Genomic DNA, 20,760 nt, shown 5'->3' with positions numbered 1-20,760 from the left:
CCACCCCGCCATCACCCACCGCCCCGGCCGCCCGATGCCGCCCCCGCCGCCGCCGCCGCTTCACCAACCTCCAACTCCGCTTCCGGGTCGCGTCAGGCGAAGGGGAAATCCCGCCCCGGCGCTTTCCCCCGCCCTCCCAATCCCCCCGTTGCCAGGGGCAACGTCGCCCCTCCCCACCGCAAAGGGCGGGAAACCGCGGCGGGATGGAGGACATCGGTGAGGTGCCGCGGCCGCGCATCGCCACCGGCCACCTGGCGCAGCGCATCGGGCAGCCCGTCTGCTTCGTGGGCCGCGTCGAGAAGGTCCGTGATCTGCCCGGCGGTCGGTTACTGCCCTTTGGGGGCCGCGCCGCGGGGCCTTTGGTGGGGTAGTTGCCCTGCCGGCCTGGGTAGGGCCTTGCCCCGGGGTGCGCTCCGGGCTGGGGCGCCGTGTGGGGAGGCTGTCGCCTTGCCTGGTGCAGCTCGTCGCGGCCTGGCCCGAGGGGAGGCCGGCGGCTCCAGTCAGGCCGGGGGCAGGGCGGGAGGCGGCCGCAACGGTCGGATCTTTCGGAGGAAGGCCTGCCGCGCAGTTCTGGTTGAGGTGGCTAAACCTGTAACGCTGACAGCTGCCTTCTGAGCGCACAGGGCTAATGTCTTTTGTAGATTCATCCTACTGGGAAGCTTTTCGTGCTTTCGGATGGAGAAGGAAAACATACGACTGTGGAGCTGAGCGAACCTGTAAGTTAAGGAATACTTTGGAAATACTTGATGTTGCCTCTTGTGGATTCCGGAGGTTTTGTCATTTCTGAAACCTGTGCGTGCCTTGCATGTATCGAGTTTTTAGTCAGGAAAAAAAAAATAATCCCTGGTTTCTCCCTTTTCCACCCATGTTTCATTGCCTCTGCTTCTTACATCTTCCAGCTAACTTGCAGTCTTCATATTCATGAACTGCCTTGGTCTTCATCAATTTTCAGGTGGTATTAAGAGAGAGAACTCATTCCTTGTCAGACAGATCTCTGTCTGGCTATTTTGTCTTACTCTATTCGTTGTTTACAGTGTAATATATTCCACTACGTATATTAGCTTTACTTTAATTTCACTTTTTTCTCCCTTTTTCTTATTGCCTTTATATGCCTAACAGAATATTTTGTGAAGGTAGTCGAAAAACCCCAAGAACATGGTATTCTCAACAGTTTCTGAGTTGACATTTTTATAGCCTCTTAGAGCACTTGTCATAGCATTCCAGTAAACTTCATCATTAGCTTGAAGCATTCTTTCTTAAAAAAATTAAAAATCATGCAATTAATGCAATGGGTATAAGATATGCTTATAACTACTGCACAAAAGTACTGCTTCCTTTGTTATCATGTCCCACTAAAGGTATAACGCCCTGACATTCTCTTATGCCTTTTAAGTTTGTTTTATTTTCTCTAGCAAATGTTGTAATTAAAGAATTATTTTCACTGTGATGGCAAATGCTCTAGCTTAACTGACCATGTGTGTAGTCTTTAATGCTGAGAAATCTCACCATTTCCATGTGAAATAATTGCACATGGTACTCTCTGACTTTCAAGACAGGAGCCTCTCCTTGTTGATGAAAAATGCGGTTTGATCTGGCAAAGAGTTTTGTCTTATAAATGTTAAGCTTGCTGACATCATCTTCAAACTGAAAGAAAACGTCTTTCCTACAAGTTCTGCCTGTACCTTAACTCTTTCTTTCTGGAGGTCATGAAAAGGTTTCCTGCCTTGGGTTGTTAAAACTTAAGATGTCAGCATCTGACCAACGATTTCACAACTTTGCATAACACAGTAAATGGTCGAATTTCATAAATGCATAACTGCAGTGTTGGGCACTTCACAGTCTGTGTTCCATTGCGGTAGGAGAAACTGGTGTATGCAGAAAAAACATGCCAGGTTCATCTCTCTGGTTTGCCTAATGTCAATGGAGGAACTTCTAGACTTGCTAATCAAAGTGCTTTCTAACTTTTTTCCTCTTTAATAGATTCCTTTGTTTGCATGTGTGTAGTTTCTCCTTTCAACAGAGAACCCCAAAATTATGGGGAGGGGAGGGAATCTATTGCTGTGTTCCAGGAGACTTACTAGAAAGTGAAAAGTAAGAGTTAGATATTGGAAGAACATTACTGAAATAGTACTGCACTCTTAAAATTAGTATCTTAAAAAAGAAAGAAAACATATTCAAGCTATATGATTTTGGAGCAAGATAATACTTTTAGCCTTTTTTTTTCCCCTCGTTCAACCAAAGCCTTGTTATTGTCAAGGTCTTTGTATTCTGAACACTTACTGACAGATTACTTAATAATTTCCAATTATACCTCCTGGATCTGGAATACTGGAACTGCTCTCTGGCATGCGTGATACCTCCTTAGCTCTTACAGAGTTCTATAGTTTACTCAGGTTTGAATGCTATGTGTTAAAATCTGGATTCTTCTGCTGTCTGTGTCCTAGATTAGTCTCTGTTCAGTGACAAAATGACAGAGTTTTATAAACCAGCATCTTCCCTCTGATGCTTCTTCATATATTTTTTTTGTGTCAGTACTGAATTGGCTGTTACTAAATCTGTAAGCGGCTCAAGACTTTTGGGTGGCAGGGGGGACAGGGCTGTTCAGTAGTACTGTATTGTTTGAAATGGAACAGAATCTGTCATGAACAGTCAGTTGTGGAGAGTTCCTATCTTAAGTGTTGTGCAGTAGAGACAGCAGCTAATTTAGTGATACTAATTTCATATTTGGTATGTTTTCTAGCTAGATGAAGAGATCTCAGGAGTTCTTGAGGTAGTGGGAAGAGTAACAAATCAGGCAACCATCATGTGCATGTCATATGTCCAGTTCAGAGAAGATAAAAGTCCATTTGGTAAGTAAGAATATACATTATAACAAATTCATTTTGGGTTCAGAACTCTTCTTCAGTAAGAAGGGAGAGCCTGATTATCTTTTCTTACAGACAAGGTCTTTCTTCAAGCTGCCAGATGCAGAGTATAATGTAGAAAAGAAGAGTGTCGTGGGAAAAATTCTGTACAGAATACACTGGTTTACTGTCAAACTGTAGGGACTGACTTGAAGCTGGAGCCAGTCTAGATAGCTGCCATGGTCTGATCATTCTTGCACTCCTGACTGCGGCCTTCTGGCCTTGCACTGGACCTTGTGTGATGGTGCAGCTAGCAGGCCTAAAAATAACCCTTCAGAAAGCAAGCAATGAGAGTGTTGTTGCCTCGGGGAAAACTGGGGAGGATGAGGGAGACTGGGAATGCTCAGCTATACTGCTTTAAAATAAGCAGTGCTTTAATGCTGTCATTTGCTTGTGGGGAACTTGGCTTATGCATCATAACCATTTTCTTTGCCCTCTTTCAGATCTGGAACTCTACAATGAAGCACTAAAAATTATTCATGAATTCCCTGAATACTTCCCATTTGGTACTGGGCGGAAGAATTGATTTTTCTTAGCGTATATTTAGAACATATATATTAGAGGGGACAACAGTACCATAGCTTTCTTGCCTGACAGCATGGTAACAGTTGCATTTATTTCCATCAGATATACTGAAAAGATGGTGTTACGTGTGCCATGTATTGCCAGTGAAGAATGGTTTTCATTTTTTCTTTAGAAATGTATTTATTCAGCAAGAAGAACGCTTGTGGGCATATCTCACTGTCTATATATATTTAACCCTTCTGCATCCATGAGGAATGTTCTTTTGCAGGACTGGACTTGCTAGAAACTGAAGTTTTGTAGGCATCTTTTTGCTGCTGTTGGTAGAGGTTCTAGGATACTTCACAGGAAACTCATATTGAAGACATTTGGTGGGGTTATAACGTAAAGATTTTTTATTTATTTGCTTTGATACAAATTTATTGAACATGTAGGGGTATTTTGCATCTTGAAAATGGTCTCTTCTCCAATAAAAAAGATCTGGCTACATTTGGCTATTCACATAATATTACATGTTAGAGTGCTGTTTTCAGTGATACATGGTGACTCCTGTTCTATTTTACCTGACACAGGTAATTTTAACAAGTGGAGTACGAGGTACTTGCTTTTTGCATTGACATTGAACACTTTGAAGATGTCTAGTTAAGGCTTGTGGATTTCAAATGCAGTTGACTTCCCATCACAACCTTCATTCTTGGTGGGAGTCTACACAGAAGTACCATGATTCAGCCAGCTTGTCATGGTGACTTTAACCATATAAACTTCAACACAGTTCCCAGTTTTGTTACTATCCAGGCACATAGCAGAATTCTTACATCTCTTACAGTAACACAATCAAAGTAAAATCTAACTTTGGAAATATTCTCTGTGAATTAATAAATAAAATACTTCAAAGTATTTTAAATAAACCTTAGCCTGTTCATTAACCTTTCATACAAACAGGTTTCAGGCTTAATAGATAGATTTAGTGCCTTATTAAGATTGCTAGCTTTGTGCTTATAGTTATCTCCATTTTCAGTCAAGGAATTTATGTTTTCAAGACTTCTTATTTATCAAAGTTACTATAAACTGGGTGGATGATCAAGTTAACAGGTGATTTATTTCCCCCCCTGCCCCCCTACTTAGAAGACAGTGACAAAGTTACTGTCACTGGGAAGGAGGAGGCCTTCTAAAGTAGGAGTCAGTCTCATACAGCAAAGAACACGAGGTCCATGTGCCATGATACCATGCTCCGTCCTGTAGTGCTATCACTGCTATATTTTAGCGCTCAGTAGAAACAAGTGTCATTCTTAATAACTGCATGCATGTTTTCCTAGCATTTAAAAGTCTTTTGTGCTATTTTACTTTAGAAAACTGATATTTTGTGCACATACATATATTCTGTAAAATGTACAGTTCGTTACCAAGACTATCCAGGCCTAATAAAACAGTCTACCACTAGATGGCCATAGCACTTTACCCCCATACAGAGACCATCCTTGGATAGATGGTCTTGTGTGTAAACATTTGAACACATCTGAGTGGGAAATGCTACAGTTCCCCTGTGTCAGTCAGGACTCTTCTTGTTCATCCAGTCCTGCAGCAATGATACATGGCTAGGCTAGCAGTATACAACTAAAAGTTTCCACTATGTGCTTTTCATTCATCTGCTTCTCTATAGACTACCAAGGCTTGTGAATAAGTGGCCTAACCTGACTATTTGGCTATTCTAACTAGACAGCAATGCAAGGAACTGTAAAATGTTCTTGATATTAAAGGAAAAGTAATGCTCAGGTCATATATGCACTTACCAGGATAGCAATTTCAGAAACTGCCAGGCAGATTCCCAAGGGAAAGGAATAACCATGGGGCCTGCTAACCCTCAGTTAGGTCTGCACTAACAAGATGAAGGTCTGAGAAGCTGCCAGACCTCGTAGGTAATAAAATGGGAAATTGTGGCCTTATGGGTCAGTGACCAAAGGGGAGTCGCCAGGGCAACTGTATCATAAACACCAAAGAGGGATGTCACCAAAACCAGGGCCAGCAGCAGGGCCAGTAAGGTGTGAAGAGGAAGCTGGCAGCTGCTTTGGGAGGACATGAGGGTGGTAAAGGGTGGGAACCTGGGAGAGGTTTATGTCCCAGTTGGTTAAGGTACAGAAAGCAGTCTGTGAGCGTGAAATGGAGGAACAGATGAAAATTTGGTGAATTCTCTTGGGGAAATTCAGTTCTAGTGAGGATCCCAAGGGAGGCCACCAGAATGTAGCTGTGCAGTGAAGTACCATGCAGGGACCTAGGGCTGCACACAGGAAGCTGGGAGAAGCCTTGTCAGGGATGTCACTGCAGACTTGTCTGGCAATTGCTGGACCCTCAGCTGACCCTGGTCACCATCACCAGACCTGTTCTGCTGTCCTTGCTTGGGCATGGACACATACACAACTCCTGTTGTGCTCATGTGCAAGCAGCCTGTGCATATGATGAGAAAGTGCTTGTGCTTAATCAGGAAAGGGAGGCAAGGCTGGTGCATGTAATGGAAGGAAAATAATGAAGCGTCATCAGCATGAACCACAGGGTCAAAATATTTTAGCATGCAAAGCCACCACCACCATTGAGCAGATAGCAGAAAACAGTAAATGTAAAAGTAACTGCAGCTAATAAAATGTCTGTGGCTGTACTTTTTGTTAGAAGACAACAAATCACCCCCAAAATCACAGCTTTATTAATTTAAAAGCAAAACAAGGAAAAAATCTGACGATTAAAAACCATATACCTCTTACTTTGTAAATTTTGCAAATAGTGTAATTATGGACCTGAAAGTCTGATTACCAATTACAACAGCCAAAACTGATAGTTACACTGTGCCAGAATATGCACACATTCAAAATCCAAAACATTTCAAAGACACGCTGGGTATCAAAGTAAGCATCTAATTTAATTAAATGATAGAATTTGACACAAACAGGTATAGTCAAGTCAAAAATGTTACAAATGAGTTTTCTTTAAATAAGAAAATGAGACATTGTATGTTAGTAGTTGCATTCACCTGGCCATGGAATTTATCAGGAAAATTTACTAAATGTTGTTGCTACAGAGGAATAAAAACATATCCTTGACACTTACAAATCCTCATTTCCATAAAGCAAAAGTTTTATTGCCTGTATTTATATAAATAGGGTATCATACATTAAACCCCAGTTTACATATATAAATGGAGAACATTTTGAAGAGCTCTTCAACAGCAACATTAAGTGTGCAAGAATACTGGAAAGTGAAATAAATATGCTAACAAGAAAAAAAAGTAACTGCTCTCCCATGCCTACAAATATCAAGTACCTCTTAGATTTTTAACTTTAAAAAGATCTTTGTCAATTAGGCAAGAAATTTAGATGAGAATAAATGTAGCAGATGTATTACAACATTAATGCTAAATCAGAAAATATAACCCAAAGTCCTGAATGTAATCATGTACATCTACAGAAAACATTCCACGTTCTAACTTGTTGCAACTACACTAGAGCTCTTAGAACAAGTGGTATATTACAATATATTCTCTTTTTAAACACCAATTTTCACAGTCCTGGCAATACGGTACCAGTTTATTGCTAGCATTCCATTTAGTATTTCATAGCACACAAGTGTTAAGTAACTTATATACTGTTTCTACTGGTAAATAAACACACACCAAATAAACTGATGTTATTATCACATACCTTAAAACAGGTTTTTTTTCCCCTAATTTGTGTGAATTTTGTTGCCTACAAAACCAAGGACAACAATACACATTAGCTCCTAGCACAGTATTAGCAAAATATCATTGACTCTCTCTCAAGTTAATAATCTTAATTCCAGCTGGTAACATAACTACTTCTGGTCAATGACTTAAAATTGTGCATCCTTTTGGGAGCAGACTGGTGTCTGCTAGTGACCAGAAGCAGGATTTTTATAGGTTGATTTCACACTTCCCAGCGTATTTCAGAAGTACAGGGAAATGCTGATTATCCAAAAGTCTTCAAATATTTTTGAAGTCAAAATTCATTAAGTAGTTTAAAACTTAAATATTTACAAGTCTCCAGTCCTTAAGATTTCAGATCTTTACAGCACTACCTTAAAAATTAATCAAATGAAACCTCCTATAGTTTACCTGCATTCTGCACTGAAACACACATGACCTTTCAGGGAACTCTTCTCTAGGATATAAACATTGCTAGGAGACAAACCCCTCAAATTCTTTATCATTAAAATTCACATCGGCTAGGTACGTAGGCAAGTAAGATTTTGAATTGCAAAGATATTGCTTTACTATTAACAAAACTTGGTAACAGAAAGAAATGGATTTTTCTTTAAAATAAAAATCTTTAGAATACAATTAACAGCGGCACTTTGAATGAACTTACAAGGAAATGATCATTTGCATACAAGAAAGTGTAATCAAACAATGAACAGAGGAATCCACAGCATCACTTTGCCATCTTCTGAAGAACACTTTTCAGGTGTTTATTTTGAAGGCCCACTTTCACAGCATAGAAACACTGCTTTGTTTAGAAAAACAAATAAAAGGGCCCATCAGCATTACCCTGAAAACTTTTAATAAAGTTCTTTGGATTTTAGCAAATCCAAAGAGTCCACAATTCCAGGAGTGCTTTTGAACTGAACTGCTTCAATCCTCTGAACAAGGACCATATGCTATACCCAGAGGCTCATTTCAGGAATACCTGTTTCTACCAAGCACAGTCAGACACACATCATTTTACTAATCTGATAGCAATTTATTTTTTCACAGTCAGTAAGTCACAAATGACTTTTGTCTAAAATATATGCTTGGACTATGATGGACATCCATCAGAGAGCCCCACGTTTTCAAACAATATTTATGCCTGGACAGTCTCTGCTGGAATGAGATTCCCTGTTGTATCCAGCTGCATACACTTACAGGAGCAAGCAGAAACCGGGCACTCAGTATGGTCCCTAGACAGCAATAGCAGAAAAAAGAAAAAACATGTAAAATAAAACTAACAAGAATTTTGTAATCTATACATTTAAGTACATGCAGGGACATAGTATCTCAGAAACACTAGGCATCATAGTTAAGTTTTGCATATGTTCTAAACCAACAAAACACTATAATTATAGATACAGCAAAGGAGGCATGTCCTACTCAGTGCAGCATACACATGTGAAACAGGAAAGATTTTAATATCGACTTACCTGAACCAGCTAAGCATATGTCCAGCATGTCCACCATGCCTACAGTTGTGACACCAAGTAAACCAGTTGTTGAACTGGGCTAACTTCTTGTCTTTGCTAAGATCCACTTTTTCATCTGACTTGGATCCTCCTGTGCAGAGGCAACCCCCCCACACACAAATATGCTTGTGAATCATTTCTGTTTCAGTCCCAGTAACACTATTAGAATAAATTTGAAATTAGGAACATTATGTGAAGAAGTGGCCTGATTTTAAAAGTGAAGTCAGTAATATAATTAAGAACTAGCTGAATGCCAAAACAAGAATTTTATTGCTGAACTGTTGTTTCACATCTTACAGACATGCTAAACTTCCCTATTAAACAAATTTTACAGACAGAATCTCTTTCAACAGTGATTTATGTTTCAGTGATTGATTTATGTTACAGTGAATTACGGGCCTGTTTTACTGCACGTGAAACGTTCTGCTTTAGAAAAATCAACAAAATCTAAGTTATGAATTGGAACAATTACAATATAGAAGTCATAACACAGATCAGTGAAAGAATGAGAGGAGATTTATAAACAGATGACAACTGCACAGCTGCTCATGGCCCTATAACAGACTGACCTAAAAATATGGACAAAATCAGTTTAGTTTAGACCTTGTATAATGCTGAGCCCAAGACATACAGAACCAAAAGATTCTAGTCATAATATTTCTTAGCTGTGACAGCATGACCCATACATTCTTTTGTACTTAGTGAAAATTAAATTAAATTAAAATAAAATATGAAAAAATAAATTTAAATTAAATTTATTCTCTCTTCTTCTTCCAGCTAAAAATCAATTAATTTACATTCCAAGATTTCTGTAGTATGCCTATAATTCATTTCAAGAAAACATACTTCCCAGTTCTTACAGTTTTAAAGGTCACAATACTGACCACCACAATACTTGAATCTTTTCATCTGTCTAACCATGGAATTTCACTGATAATCTCACTCTGCTAATTGTCTGACACGAAAGAATTGAGACATAGGTTTCATCATAAAATCAGATGGGATGTAAACAAGTTTTCAATTATGGTCTTCCTCGCTTGAAACGGTGAGTATGAATATTTATAGTATGAGTACAAACAGAAAGAAAAAGGTGCAACAGAAGATATTCCAACAGGAACTGCTAATTAGGCCTCTAACTAGTACTCTACCTGAATAACTAAAACCCACTGTTTCATACCTGGACAGCTGGAAACTGGTGTTCCCATATTTATCAAGCAAAGTGCACAGCGAGGAAGGGGTTTACGGCAACCAGGACAGCTTGTAACTTTTGACTTAGTTGGTGAACCGCTAACTCCGTATTGGCTAAAACCTCGCCCCTGATGAGGAATAGCTGAACAGCTGTAAGAGATTGATTTTCCACAGAAATTGCAACTCACAAACACCTAAAGAGAACAAAAGCCCATTAATTTTTTGGTTTGGTTCCACTTTTGCTACACCTATGAGTGAATTTGTTCAAGCTAGCAAACACTTAATTTACCAGATATTCTAGAGAGTGCCCTGGAAAGCCAAGGCTACTTGTGAAGGAGTTCCTAACATCTTGGCTTATAGATGTGGACTGCAGTCCTGAGTAGGCATTAATGATGCTCACTTACCTCAGAAACACATAAAAACATGCACAATTGCTAAAACTTGGAAAGGTATTATTTAAGATAATAAAAAGCCATATCTGCAGTAATGAAAGAAATTAAGTTTACCTACTATGTAACTAAATCTGGCATCTCCCTCCTTATAGTCAGGTGACCCACTCTAGAGTCCCCAACATGAGTATTTTCCTAATAATCTTTATCTACATACTTTATGCCACAAGTTGTGACTTGATACCAAGGAGCACATACTTTAAACTCCTTAGGGGCTATTTATGTTGATCACATTAATGAAAGAGCAGTAAACTCAACTCTCTCCCATTTGGAGCAGTAAGGATGCAGCTGTCCTTAAACAGCTGTGATAGATATATGAATTCAAAACCAGCCTTCCTTAGAAGCCCTTGGGCCCTAAGGCTTGTAATGCACATACTTAGCAGACATGAGAGAGCGGAAGGTGCTGTGGTAAGACCATGTTGGCTAAAAATGCCACCAGATGTTAAGTAGATAGCATTTGGACAGGGCGTTAGTTTTTGGGTTAGCTTATGTTCAGAACTGATAATGAAAGTTGCTGCTGTTCACTTTTAGTTTAAGGTTCAAGGCTTCAAAATAGCTTTGAGGTTCGCTTCAGTTAAAAAAGAGCCAATTTGAATTAGTTCTTGGTTCAATTCCCTGGTTTCAGCATCACTCTCACAGTGATGCTGAACTCAGCTGGATGATAGATCTCTGGTTTTGTTTTTCAACATGGGAGGAAAAAAACCGAGTTTCCCCAGAAAAAGTGTTGAGAAGTTAGTTTCTGAAAGACCACCTGTTATTTGAAAGAAAAAGGTTTAAGAAAAGAAAAAAAAAAAGAACAGAAATAAAATGGTAGGGAACTGATTTCCTAGATTAGACATGAAGACATGTAGATTTGTTTACCAGATTTCTGTACTCTCTATCAAAACAGTTATCAAGTCCTTTCTAAAAAAATATTTTGAAAAAAACAGCTACTTTTTCAGGGCAGCCTTAGTTGAAATCTTTCTTTTGCACATGAATCCTCATGAAAGCCAAGGTGCGGCCAGCAACTTTTTTCTATAGAAGTACCATGCCACCTTCCTTTCTGGACTTGTCATACTTCATACAAGAATTACATTTACCTGGGCTAAAGGCTTTGAACTGGGATCCAGCTTACTCCTGTGGATATCAAATTCTGCACGTTTATGCCAAAATCTCCAAGCATCCAAAAGATTCCTGTAGTTCTCGATCCAGTACTGAACCCTCTCATCCTTAAGTACATCTGATGGAGAACCCTAAAGCAGGCAGGAAAAAACGTCAGACACTCACTGAAGATACACAATACATATTATTCACTTTTTCAAAAGGCTTTATAAAGCGTACAACAAGATATGAGAAATAATGCAGTGTAATTTGTCTAGAAAAAGATTAATTTTCTGCTAAACTGTAATGTGAGTTTGATAAAAATTCCCTTCAGTCTGCCTCTCTGGTTGAAAATACTTGTGCTGCCCTGTCCTCCTGAAAACTCATGTCTGTCACATGAAGGATTATAAAATTCTGTCACATATCACAGTCTATATCATTGATGGTTATATATGCAGTTAAACACAGTGCTGGCAATAGCTGCAACTGTGTAAGGGCCAAGACAAGTCCATCACAAAAAAAGCCAAACCCAATGCCTACAAACAAAAAATCTCACCTGAGTTCTCCATCAAAATCCTGGAAGCAAAAAAATAATGAACCTGTCAGGAAACACCAGCAATAAGCAGAGGAATGAATATTCCCAGTTCAGCTAGTGAAAAGGACAATGTTTTCTTTTTGCCTCTTTCCCCTGCTATCTCCTCAAGCTACCTCAAACAGAGAGAGAGTGAAGATACATGTTTATAGTTAACATTGAGTGTTTCAGATGATTCCGCAAAACAGGCATGATATGTACCGTCCCAATTTATTATAGAAAATACTTTTTTACTTCACAAGATTTAGTACTATACTGCTAAAGAAACTATGTTTAGTTCTCCTCTATAAAGATTTATTTTTGAGTGAAACACTAACCTGTAGCATGCAATAGCTTGCTGTCTGGACATCGCCCGTTCTGTCAACATAACTTTCCATCAAGTCGACTCCATCTTTTGTCAGCCCGGTTAACAGTATTCCCTCCAAATTCCCAGCATCTTTCATTTCATTCGTCAGCTTTTCAATAAACCTGTTCAGCTATAAAAAAAAATTTACTTAACTTTTGCTGTCTGTTCATCCCTTCCTAACTCATTTATGTTGGCATATGACAAAACTTTTCATGATTTGAATAGCTTTCTATAAGAGTGTCCGCTGCTAACAGTATATGCTGCTTGCTGAACGTTGGGCAGAAAAAGTTATATGGCTATATCCACAATATTGCAAGAATTCAAGTATTTATCAAGAAACTTTAAACCTCCTGATAGGAAGTGCAAAGAGGGAGGTTACATATTCTTTAAATACTTCAGTGAATTTAAAAGAAAACATTCCTGCTGTAAAACCAAGCCTGAATTTGAGAAAACATAAATATTTGGAAATAAATACTGAGTAAGTACAAATACTCTTCAGCAAAACAGACATACAGGTAATGCAATAACATTTAACAAACTAGCATGTCATGAATACTAATAAAAAACCCAAACAAACAAGGAAAAAAAAACCCAAATCAAGCTGAAGGTACAGACTGAAGACCAGATTATACCATACCTTAGATCCTACTGTGATGAGAAAACCAAATCACTTATGACTCATTGCTTCCACTGTTCACCCCTCCACTCCAGAGTTTCTTCCGCCTCTAAATAAAGCCCAGCTTAACAGTTTGCTTAGATGTGCAACCACAAACTTACCTGAGCATCGTTGAGGAACTTGCAAGCAAATGCCACTCTGTCTCGTACAGCTACATTATTTTCATACTTCGGAGAGAAAAATGGGAATACTACCATCACATGCAAGTTTCTGCTTTTTCAATACATTGTTTGTAAAAGTCAGAACATTTGCACTATTGTATAACTATGAAATTGATTATATACAAAGAAAACATCACATCTGAAGAAAGCTAACACTAAATATCAGATTAATTGTTTACACTCAGATACAGGTATCAGAGCAAGACTGTGGCTACTGGAACAATCTACTCAAATGGCAGGAAAGCCTGGTACAACTAACTCCAAACACCTAGAACATGGACTTCTCACAAGTATATTGGCACTCAAGGTGCAGCAATGCAATAATATTTACTTTCTGCTTTTTAATCCTTTTACTAGATGCAACACTAAAGAAAAAAAATCCTTGACTAGATTAATTCTGGTACTTAGCCGTGCCCATATTTTTCCCTCCTGATATTCTCAGAATAGAAATTGAGATTGACACTACCAAAACAAGGAGATGTGCTTGGCAAAATCTTTTTCATGCAAACTTCAACAGATGTCACTGAAGTAAAAATTAAAATTAAAAAAAGAAACACCTTATGATCTGTCAAATTCCAATTCATCAGTAAAAAACAACTACAAAATTATTACCTAACATCCAGAGAACAAGAGCATTCTCTCTTGAAGAAAGAAAAAAACCACTCGGGTTTCTCTCCTCTGGGATTCTTATGTTATTTTTTTTTAATACCCTAAAAGCATCATATGACAACTTTGTTTTCAACAGGTTTAGGCCAATTACCCTGTTGCATGACAGGAGTCCTCCCTTGGGCTAAATAATTCCTACTGAATCAAGTATTTCTGTTGTTCTCTAACCAAGCAGCAAGCATGTTACTCCTCCAAAGACCCAAAGCATCTCATATTAAAGATTTAGTTTGCTCTTCACATGGCAATTCTATACCAATTTCAGAAGATGTGAAATTATTGTTTACTGTTTCAACACAGTGAAATTATTTTAACAAGTAAACAAGGAAAAATAAAATACAATTCAATGCAAATATAGCTTGATGAAAGTTCTGCAAACTCCCCTGCACTTATTCTGTTTTGTGCATTTCCATTACTAACCTCTCTCCCCTTTTGCCGCCCCCCCCCCCGTTATTTTGATAATGCATTTCTAGTGGTTTAATAACTCCATGCTAAAAAAATTTCCCCTAAAGAATGCGTGAACTGTATTGGATATTTTGGCTGCTTATGCATGTTTCATTCACTAATGTAACATTCACTGATATGTCTGTTTAGCAGAAAAAAATGTTATCTGCCAGCATCAGGAGAAAATAATACATTCTAATCTGATTAATCCATGGACTATATAGCACTTCCCTTACACGTGTGTATGTGTATATATATGCACCTATTACTTAAAGGAATTTTAACATAACAGAAATTTACTCACCAAAACACCATCATATGAACCAGACTCACTTGTCAGGAAAGCAAACATAGCACACAAGTAGGGATTGTTCAGCTGCAGTCTTAGAGTACTGCACATTTCTCTCCAAAGTGAGTTCTTCTCATCCGTGTAGCCTGACAGAGCCATTGCTACTACATTAAGGTTCAGATCACCTGATTTATTAAAAACAACTAGTGAAACAATATTTATGGACTTAAAAAAACCCAAACAATTAAAACTGTAATTGAAAGCATCAGTTTGAAATAGAACGTTTTGTCAAGATGCAAGAAAAAATGCAGTAGAATTAACACTAGCTAAAATAAATGTGCATACACTAGCATTTATTAGTTTCTGTTTTAAATGCCTCTGTTCAGCTAACAGCTCAAAGTTACAAGCCCACATGAATGACAGCCTGAATTATACTTCAAGCAACATCACACTGGTTCTGGTACTTTGAAATAGTTTTGAACTGCTAAATGTGTTCCTATCACTATCAGGAAAGATTGTCATTACCGTAATTCATATGCACAAGAAGTGAAAAGATAGGATTGTATACATAGCCATCACTTAACCGACCTAGCTGGAGGATGACAACTGCATATAGCAGCTTCAAGTTAACAAGTTTCCTGAAAACATTAAATCTATTTCATCTAATTATTCATTCTGTCATAAAGTTCAATTTTATTTTTTAAGATAGTGTGTCTCCGCTCTGAACCTTCCCTATGGAAAGCACACATACACTTCCCCCACCAGAAAGGGGCAATATTAAAAATAAAAGAACCTTAACAGTTCCCTTCATGTCTTACCTATCCACTTTAGCGGCAAGATAGTCTTTTAAATTTAATAAAAGAACACAGATGCAAACCGCACTTGTAGGAGGAATACTGGCAAGAAAACAGAACAAAAATACCTCCATCTCCTGGCTCTAGTAGCTTAACTTTTCCCTCATACATTGCAACTCTTGCCAAATATTACTCCAAAACAAATGTTTTCTGCAGACCCTGAATATTACATTTGAGTTATTCCACAGCCATCGCACTGGTGGAAAGCTCCATATAGCCCAAAGGAAGCAGGTATACATGACATCTAGCCAAGACACAATTCCATTAAAATAAAAGAATCCCACTAGTTCTCAGTGTAACACTTTCTGGGCTATGTATCTGTCATGGTTTAATCCCAGCCAGCAACTAAGCACCAGGCAGCTGCTTGCTCACTTCCCCCCCACCCAGTGGGATGGAGGAGAGAATCAGGAGAAAAAAAAAAAAAGTAAAACTCGTGGGTTGAGATAAAGACAGTTTAATAGAACAGAAAGGAAGAAAATAATGATAATGATAATAAAATGACAATAATAATAATAGAAGAATTGGAATATACAAAACAAGTGATGCACAATGCAATTGCTCACCACTTGCCGACTGATACCCAGTTAGTTCCTGAGCAGCAATCTGCAATGCCTGGCTAACTCCCCCCAGCTCTATATACTGAGCATGATGTCATATGGTATGGGATATCCCTTTGGTCAGTTGGGTTCAGCTGTCCCAGCTGTGTCCCCTCCCAGCTTCTTGTGCACCCCCAGCCCACTCGCTGGTGGGGCAGTGTGAGAAGCAGAAAAGGCCCTGACTCTGTGTAAGCACTGCTCAGCAGTAATGAAAACATCTCTGTGTTATCAACATTGTTTTTTCAGCGCAAATCCAAAACACAGCCTCATACCAGCTACTATGAAGAAAATTAACTCTATCCCAGCCAAAACCAGCACAGTATCAATAGGAAATTCTGAAACATACAATCTATTTTAACTAGATAGTAAGGCATATGACAGTCTGAGGAGTGAAAGATCAGGATCTGTCAGATTATCAGGCTCCAACACAACCACTTGAAGTAACTATTTTATAAGACAACAGGCATCTTTTCCATACTATCTTCCACAATTCTGTTTACAGAAAAAAATCTACTAAGGTGATATAATGTCAAAGTAAAAGATACTAAACACAATACGCACCTTTTCCCGAGGAAGCCCCTTTATTTAGAATTTGTATTGCTCGCCGTATGTCCAAGTTGAAAAGTGCTACAGCAGCAGCTCGCTCCCAGTCTCCTTCCTGTTCCAACGAATTTAAAAAAGGTTCCACATCTAAGTCTGTTCCCTTCTTTATCCACCCACAGAGCTGCAAAGCCAAGGATCTCTCCTCACTCAGATACTGAATAATATCTGCTTGTCTATCAGATCCACTCCTGCTGTGCCTGAGGTTCTCTGTTGTTCCTAGAAATGGAAATTAAGTTAAATTATGCTTAAATCACAATTTAAATTGCAACACTTTGATTTCAATCATAAAGCAGAGTACAAAAGCTGAGTATCATATTTTAGTACTTTAAATTAACATCACTAAAAGCTCCATGGTAAGTAGCAGCATCCACAAAATCATTCTGATCTGCTAAAAATCATGCATCTAAATTTGACACATATTTCCCACTAAGTCTTTTTTCTTTCCTCTACCCCCTAAGATTTTGGAGGTTCTTGTTAGAATTGACAGGAGTTATCAGTATGTTCAATTTGAAAATACATACTACACAGTCAAGCACCTGCTATACCAGTTCTCTTCTTCTTAGCAACCATGAATGTGCTAGAAGCTTTCCCACCACTAAAGAGGTTTTTTTTTTTTGCTCCAAGGAGCGTAAACATTAGTAAGACACATAATGAATAGAGAAGGAAAGATTCGAATAATAAATTATACTAATAAAAACTTTACTGAGCATGAGAGGCATGTGATGCACCAGAGGTGATTAACACTACAGAACAAGACAGCTTATTTAAACACAGTTATACAAATGTGATTAGTACATTAGCAGTGACTACAGTAAAGTCAGCTTCCGAGAACTACACTCCTATGTGGAACTTCAAAAAATATAATAGTTATGTGGGGAGCAAGAATTTTCAGCGCCATAGTCAAAACCCAAATGTTTGAAATAGTTCAGTTGAAGATTTACCTCTGAGGATACTTTGTTTTTATGATTACTGACTTTCCAAGAACACTGAAAATTCTGGAAGTTCCTGTAATATAAACTGTTAACAGTTTATATTCCTGTAATATAACTGTTAAAACACAAACAGAAATACTTTGTTTCTATATTTTTAAATAGCCTCTTTCAACAATTTTTAAAGACAGACCCACGAGTGCATCATTCTGTAAACATACTATAATAGAACTTATCAAAGTTGGAACATTCTTACCCAAAGATGACTTCAGAATTGATTTAATGCCAGCATAAACTAAGGGACCTTTGTTTCCTGTAAGTTTTTGATCCATATCTTCAGTATACTGCTTCATAAGTATTTTCACGTATAGGAAGCTTAATTTTTCCCAAGTGTTTGAAAAACTTTTTTTTTTTAATTTAAAGTCACATCCTATTAACATGTGCAAAGTATTTACAGGATGTTGCATTATATTTAAAGATATTCATGCATTTCATATAACTGGTTTACATATAAAGGTATACTACTTCTTTAGGATATAAGCTACAGTAAAATAAAGGATATAATGCAGAGTGTACCAAAGCGATTTCAGCTGAGGATCTTCATTTCCCGCTAGGAGGTGATTTCTCCAAACTTGTTCAGTATCAAGACCATACCTTGACAGAGCTCTGAGCCGCATTTTGGTTGCTATGTCTTTTTCCAAGGAACTAGCCTTTCCTTCTTCTGTACACTCATATAAATGTCGTCCACAAGCCCACATTAAGGATGTCACTGGACTCCATGCAAGAGAAATTCTTTCAAAAACTGTGAAGTCAGACATAGTCCTATTGGGAGTCACTACCACCATTCGATTTTGACTCGTGGGATGCCAGGCAAATGAAGCAATGTAGTTTTCACACGGTTGGACACTTCTTTCAATTATTGTTGGCTCAGTTTCATCTCCAATAGGGGTGGGAGTATGCTGCATGTCATACAGTCTAATGATATTACTATCCCTTGTTAAAGTAGCTAACAGTCCAGTTCTTGTTGGACACCACGCAACTTTTGTTAAGGGTTTTGGTTGCTCTGTCAAGGTCAAAACAGGCTTTTCAAACTTTCTTAAATCCCATATGGCAACCTGACCTTCATAGAAGGAAGCTACACGATCGTGGAAATAGGGATCAACAGTCACTCCTTGGACAGCCTTGGTGTTTACAAATATTTTTTGGCTTGTGTTCCTCAGATCAAAGATAGCTAGATTTCGATGCATTCCAGCTAAAAGCAGCTTCTGATCCCGTGGAAGCCAACAGAGAGAAAGACAAGCATCATTCTGTCCTAATTCATACAGTGGCTTTGTTACGACCAGTCCTGCTTCCGGATCTCCTGCTGAAAGTCTTACTTTCTCTGTAGCAACTGCAGTCTCTGGGGCATATTTGCTACTGATATCCCAGATCAATACTGAAAAATCAGCCCGATGTTTATCTAACCCAGCAGCAAGCCAATTACTATCTAGTGGGTTCCATGCAAGGGTATTACATTGCCGTGCGTGTTTAGGGACAAACTCTTTGCCTATCAAATCTTTAGATTTTGAGTTGTGATCTTGACCGAGGCTAGTAAGTACCACTCGACCGTTGGCCTGTCCAACAGCAAGGAGACATTCAGGATCATACTTTGGATACCAAGCCACACATTTCATATACGGAGTATCTGAATTTATTGACAAAAGCGTGGCTGTAGTTTCTTCCGATAACCGCAAGGACCCTGCCTTGAGTTCTGAACTTACAGCAGAGTCAATGTGATAAAGGCTCAATTCCGAATCACATACAACAAATCTGTCAACGTGGTGTGGGGCCCACAGAATATCAGGTTTGGAGCCACTCATGTTTAGGGTAAGTTTACGAACAATTTAAGCTCTTGTAAGAAGATTCAGGTGATATCCATGCATATGGAAACTGTTGAGAAAATAATTCGTAGGAATGTTATCAAAACCCAAATTCCTTTGTAATCAGAGATCATCTTTAAACAAACAAAAATACAGTTCCGAATGACTTTTAGCCCAAGGTTTTAACGTGTATACGTTTCAGGCCAAAACTTTAAGCGTTCCCTGCATTGCATCACTTTCCCCGCAGCACACTTTGTTTTCAGTGGTATATGCCTACTGAGACAGAACCAACATAGCCACCTACAAACTGACAATAGGATTTGCTGTGTTTGAAAACTCCACCCCACTATTAAGGAAGAAGGGATTAACTGAGATGTGATGTGGCGAGATATGTGGGCGTCCTGCTGGTAAAAAGCCACTCCCTGAAATAGGTAGATGAAAATTTCTCTGCCTCATTGAAGTACACTAATTGACAAAAATTACAGTCTGTCTGTTTTGTCTAAAGCCTGTTCCATTGCCTAGAAAGGCTTGCCCTCTTTGAAGATTTCTGCAGAAACACAACTTCCCACTCCTCATCTTATTCCACTGCTCCTAATCCCACCTTCTGCCCCAACATTACCTTGTCTTTGTTCATCGTTGGCCTAGCAGCATTCATAAATGTACACTACTGTTAAATTCCATTTACGCTTTCAGTAGCCACATGCCCAGAATCGTTACACGTGCCTATGTACAAAAAGACCCCACAGATCCTATAAACCTCTTCTACAATTGGAGAAAGGGACACGCTAGAGTGGGAAGCACGGAAAGGGAGCGTTATTTACTTCTCCCGGGCCTCCTGTGGCTGCTGGTTGCTCCCCAGCCCGGCTCCTACGTGCTCGGGGGGGGGGGGGGGAGCAGGGTACCCAGGCCGCAGCCCGGCCCGCCTCGCCGCTCCCTGCCCAGGGGCAGCGCGACGCCGGAGCCGCGGAACGAGGAAGCCGCCGAGGCCCGCCGGGACACCGCGGCGGCGGTGGGAAGGGACCGGAGCGCAGACGACCGCTACCCTCCCACCCTGCCCGGGCGCGGCAGCTGCTCACCCACCCCACGGGGCCCTCCGGCACCGGCACCACCGCCACCGGGGGGCGAGCGGGGGGCGGCGACCCGCCGCCAGCCGGCCCCGCCGTCCGAGGAGGAAGAACAGGAGGCGCACGGGGGCTTCCGGTTGCGAGTGCAGCGGGGAAGGAAAAACTGCGGCGCTTCCGGCGCGCGGGGCAGCAAAGAAGGTGAGCGCCCGCTCACGTAGAGCGCCTTCCGCCGGATGGAGGCGTGCGCTCGCTTCCGGCCGCGGCGCCGCCCGCTCTTTCTTGGCCCTTTTTCTGGCAGCTGCGCGCGCTTGGCAGTAGCTGG

The 20,760-nt window shown here is 39.7% G+C and overlaps 2 protein-coding genes across 4 annotated transcripts; one reads left to right on the top strand and one right to left on the bottom strand.

The window, feature by feature from the left end:
• The first annotated feature begins 115 nt into the window (after window positions 1-115).
• On the top strand, window positions 116-4,078 carry RPA3 (replication protein A3, 14kDa). The gene is made up of 4 exons (XM_010561471.1): window positions 116-302; window positions 642-716; window positions 2,741-2,849; window positions 3,347-4,078. Exons 1-4 carry the CDS (start codon window positions 204-206, stop codon window positions 3,427-3,429), a joined length of 366 nt encoding a protein of 121 aa, XP_010559773.1. The 5' UTR covers window positions 116-203; the 3' UTR covers window positions 3,430-4,078.
• Window positions 4,079-6,332: 2,254 nt separating this feature from the next.
• On the bottom strand, window positions 6,333-20,524 carry MIOS (missing oocyte, meiosis regulator, homolog (Drosophila)). 3 transcript variants are annotated; one of them, XM_010561468.1, is made up of 11 exons: window positions 20,455-20,524; window positions 18,078-19,444; window positions 17,772-17,870; window positions 16,545-16,802; window positions 14,549-14,718; window positions 13,078-13,143; window positions 12,272-12,430; window positions 11,362-11,514; window positions 9,823-10,027; window positions 8,607-8,736; window positions 6,333-8,366 (listed from the first exon to the last, which is right to left on the bottom strand). In XM_010561468.1, exons 2-11 carry the CDS (start codon window positions 19,372-19,374, stop codon window positions 8,270-8,272), a joined length of 2,634 nt encoding a protein of 877 aa, XP_010559770.1. In that variant the 5' UTR covers window positions 19,375-19,444; window positions 20,455-20,524; the 3' UTR covers window positions 6,333-8,269. The 3 variants fall into 3 exon arrangements, with proteins under 3 accessions (XP_010559770.1, XP_010559771.1, XP_010559769.1); XM_010561469.1 differs by lacking the exon at window positions 20,455-20,524 and adding an exon at window positions 19,994-20,267; XM_010561467.1 differs by lacking the exon at window positions 20,455-20,524 and having other exon boundaries at window positions 18,078-20,267.
• Between the last annotated feature and the right edge of the window lie 236 nt (window positions 20,525-20,760).

Source organism: Haliaeetus leucocephalus, unplaced genomic scaffold (genome assembly GCF_000737465.1).
Source record: "Haliaeetus leucocephalus isolate CR32 unplaced genomic scaffold, Haliaeetus_leucocephalus-4.0 Scaffold146, whole genome shotgun sequence".
In the NCBI taxonomy this organism is placed as follows: domain Eukaryota; kingdom Metazoa; phylum Chordata; class Aves; order Accipitriformes; family Accipitridae; genus Haliaeetus; species Haliaeetus leucocephalus.
The sequence above is the reverse complement of the archived record's forward strand: the minus strand, read 5'-3'. Positions and strand labels throughout refer to the sequence as shown.

Bases quoted from the DNA above. Each gene is read 5' to 3' on its own strand.
- RPA3 (XM_010561471.1), top strand. From the start codon at position 204: ATGGAGGACATCGGTGAGGTGCCGCGGCCGCGCATCGCCACCGGCCAC. The intron at 717-2,740 runs GTAAGTTAAGGA...TATGTTTTCTAG, and splicing joins CTGTGGAGCTGAGCGAACCT to CTAGATGAAGAGATCTCAGG. The intron at 2,850-3,346 runs GTAAGTAAGAAT...GCCCTCTTTCAG, and splicing joins AGAAGATAAAAGTCCATTTG to ATCTGGAACTCTACAATGAA.
- MIOS (XM_010561468.1), bottom strand. From the start codon at position 19,374: ATGAGTGGCTCCAAACCTGATATTCTGTGGGCCCCACACCACGTTGAC. The intron at 14,719-16,544 runs GTGCGTATTGTG...TTAATAAATCAG, and splicing joins AGGGGCTTCCTCGGGAAAAG to GTGATCTGAACCTTAATGTA. The intron at 12,431-13,077 runs GTAAGTTTGTGG...TTTTTTTTATAG, and splicing joins AGTTCCTCAACGATGCTCAG to CTGAACAGGTTTATTGAAAA.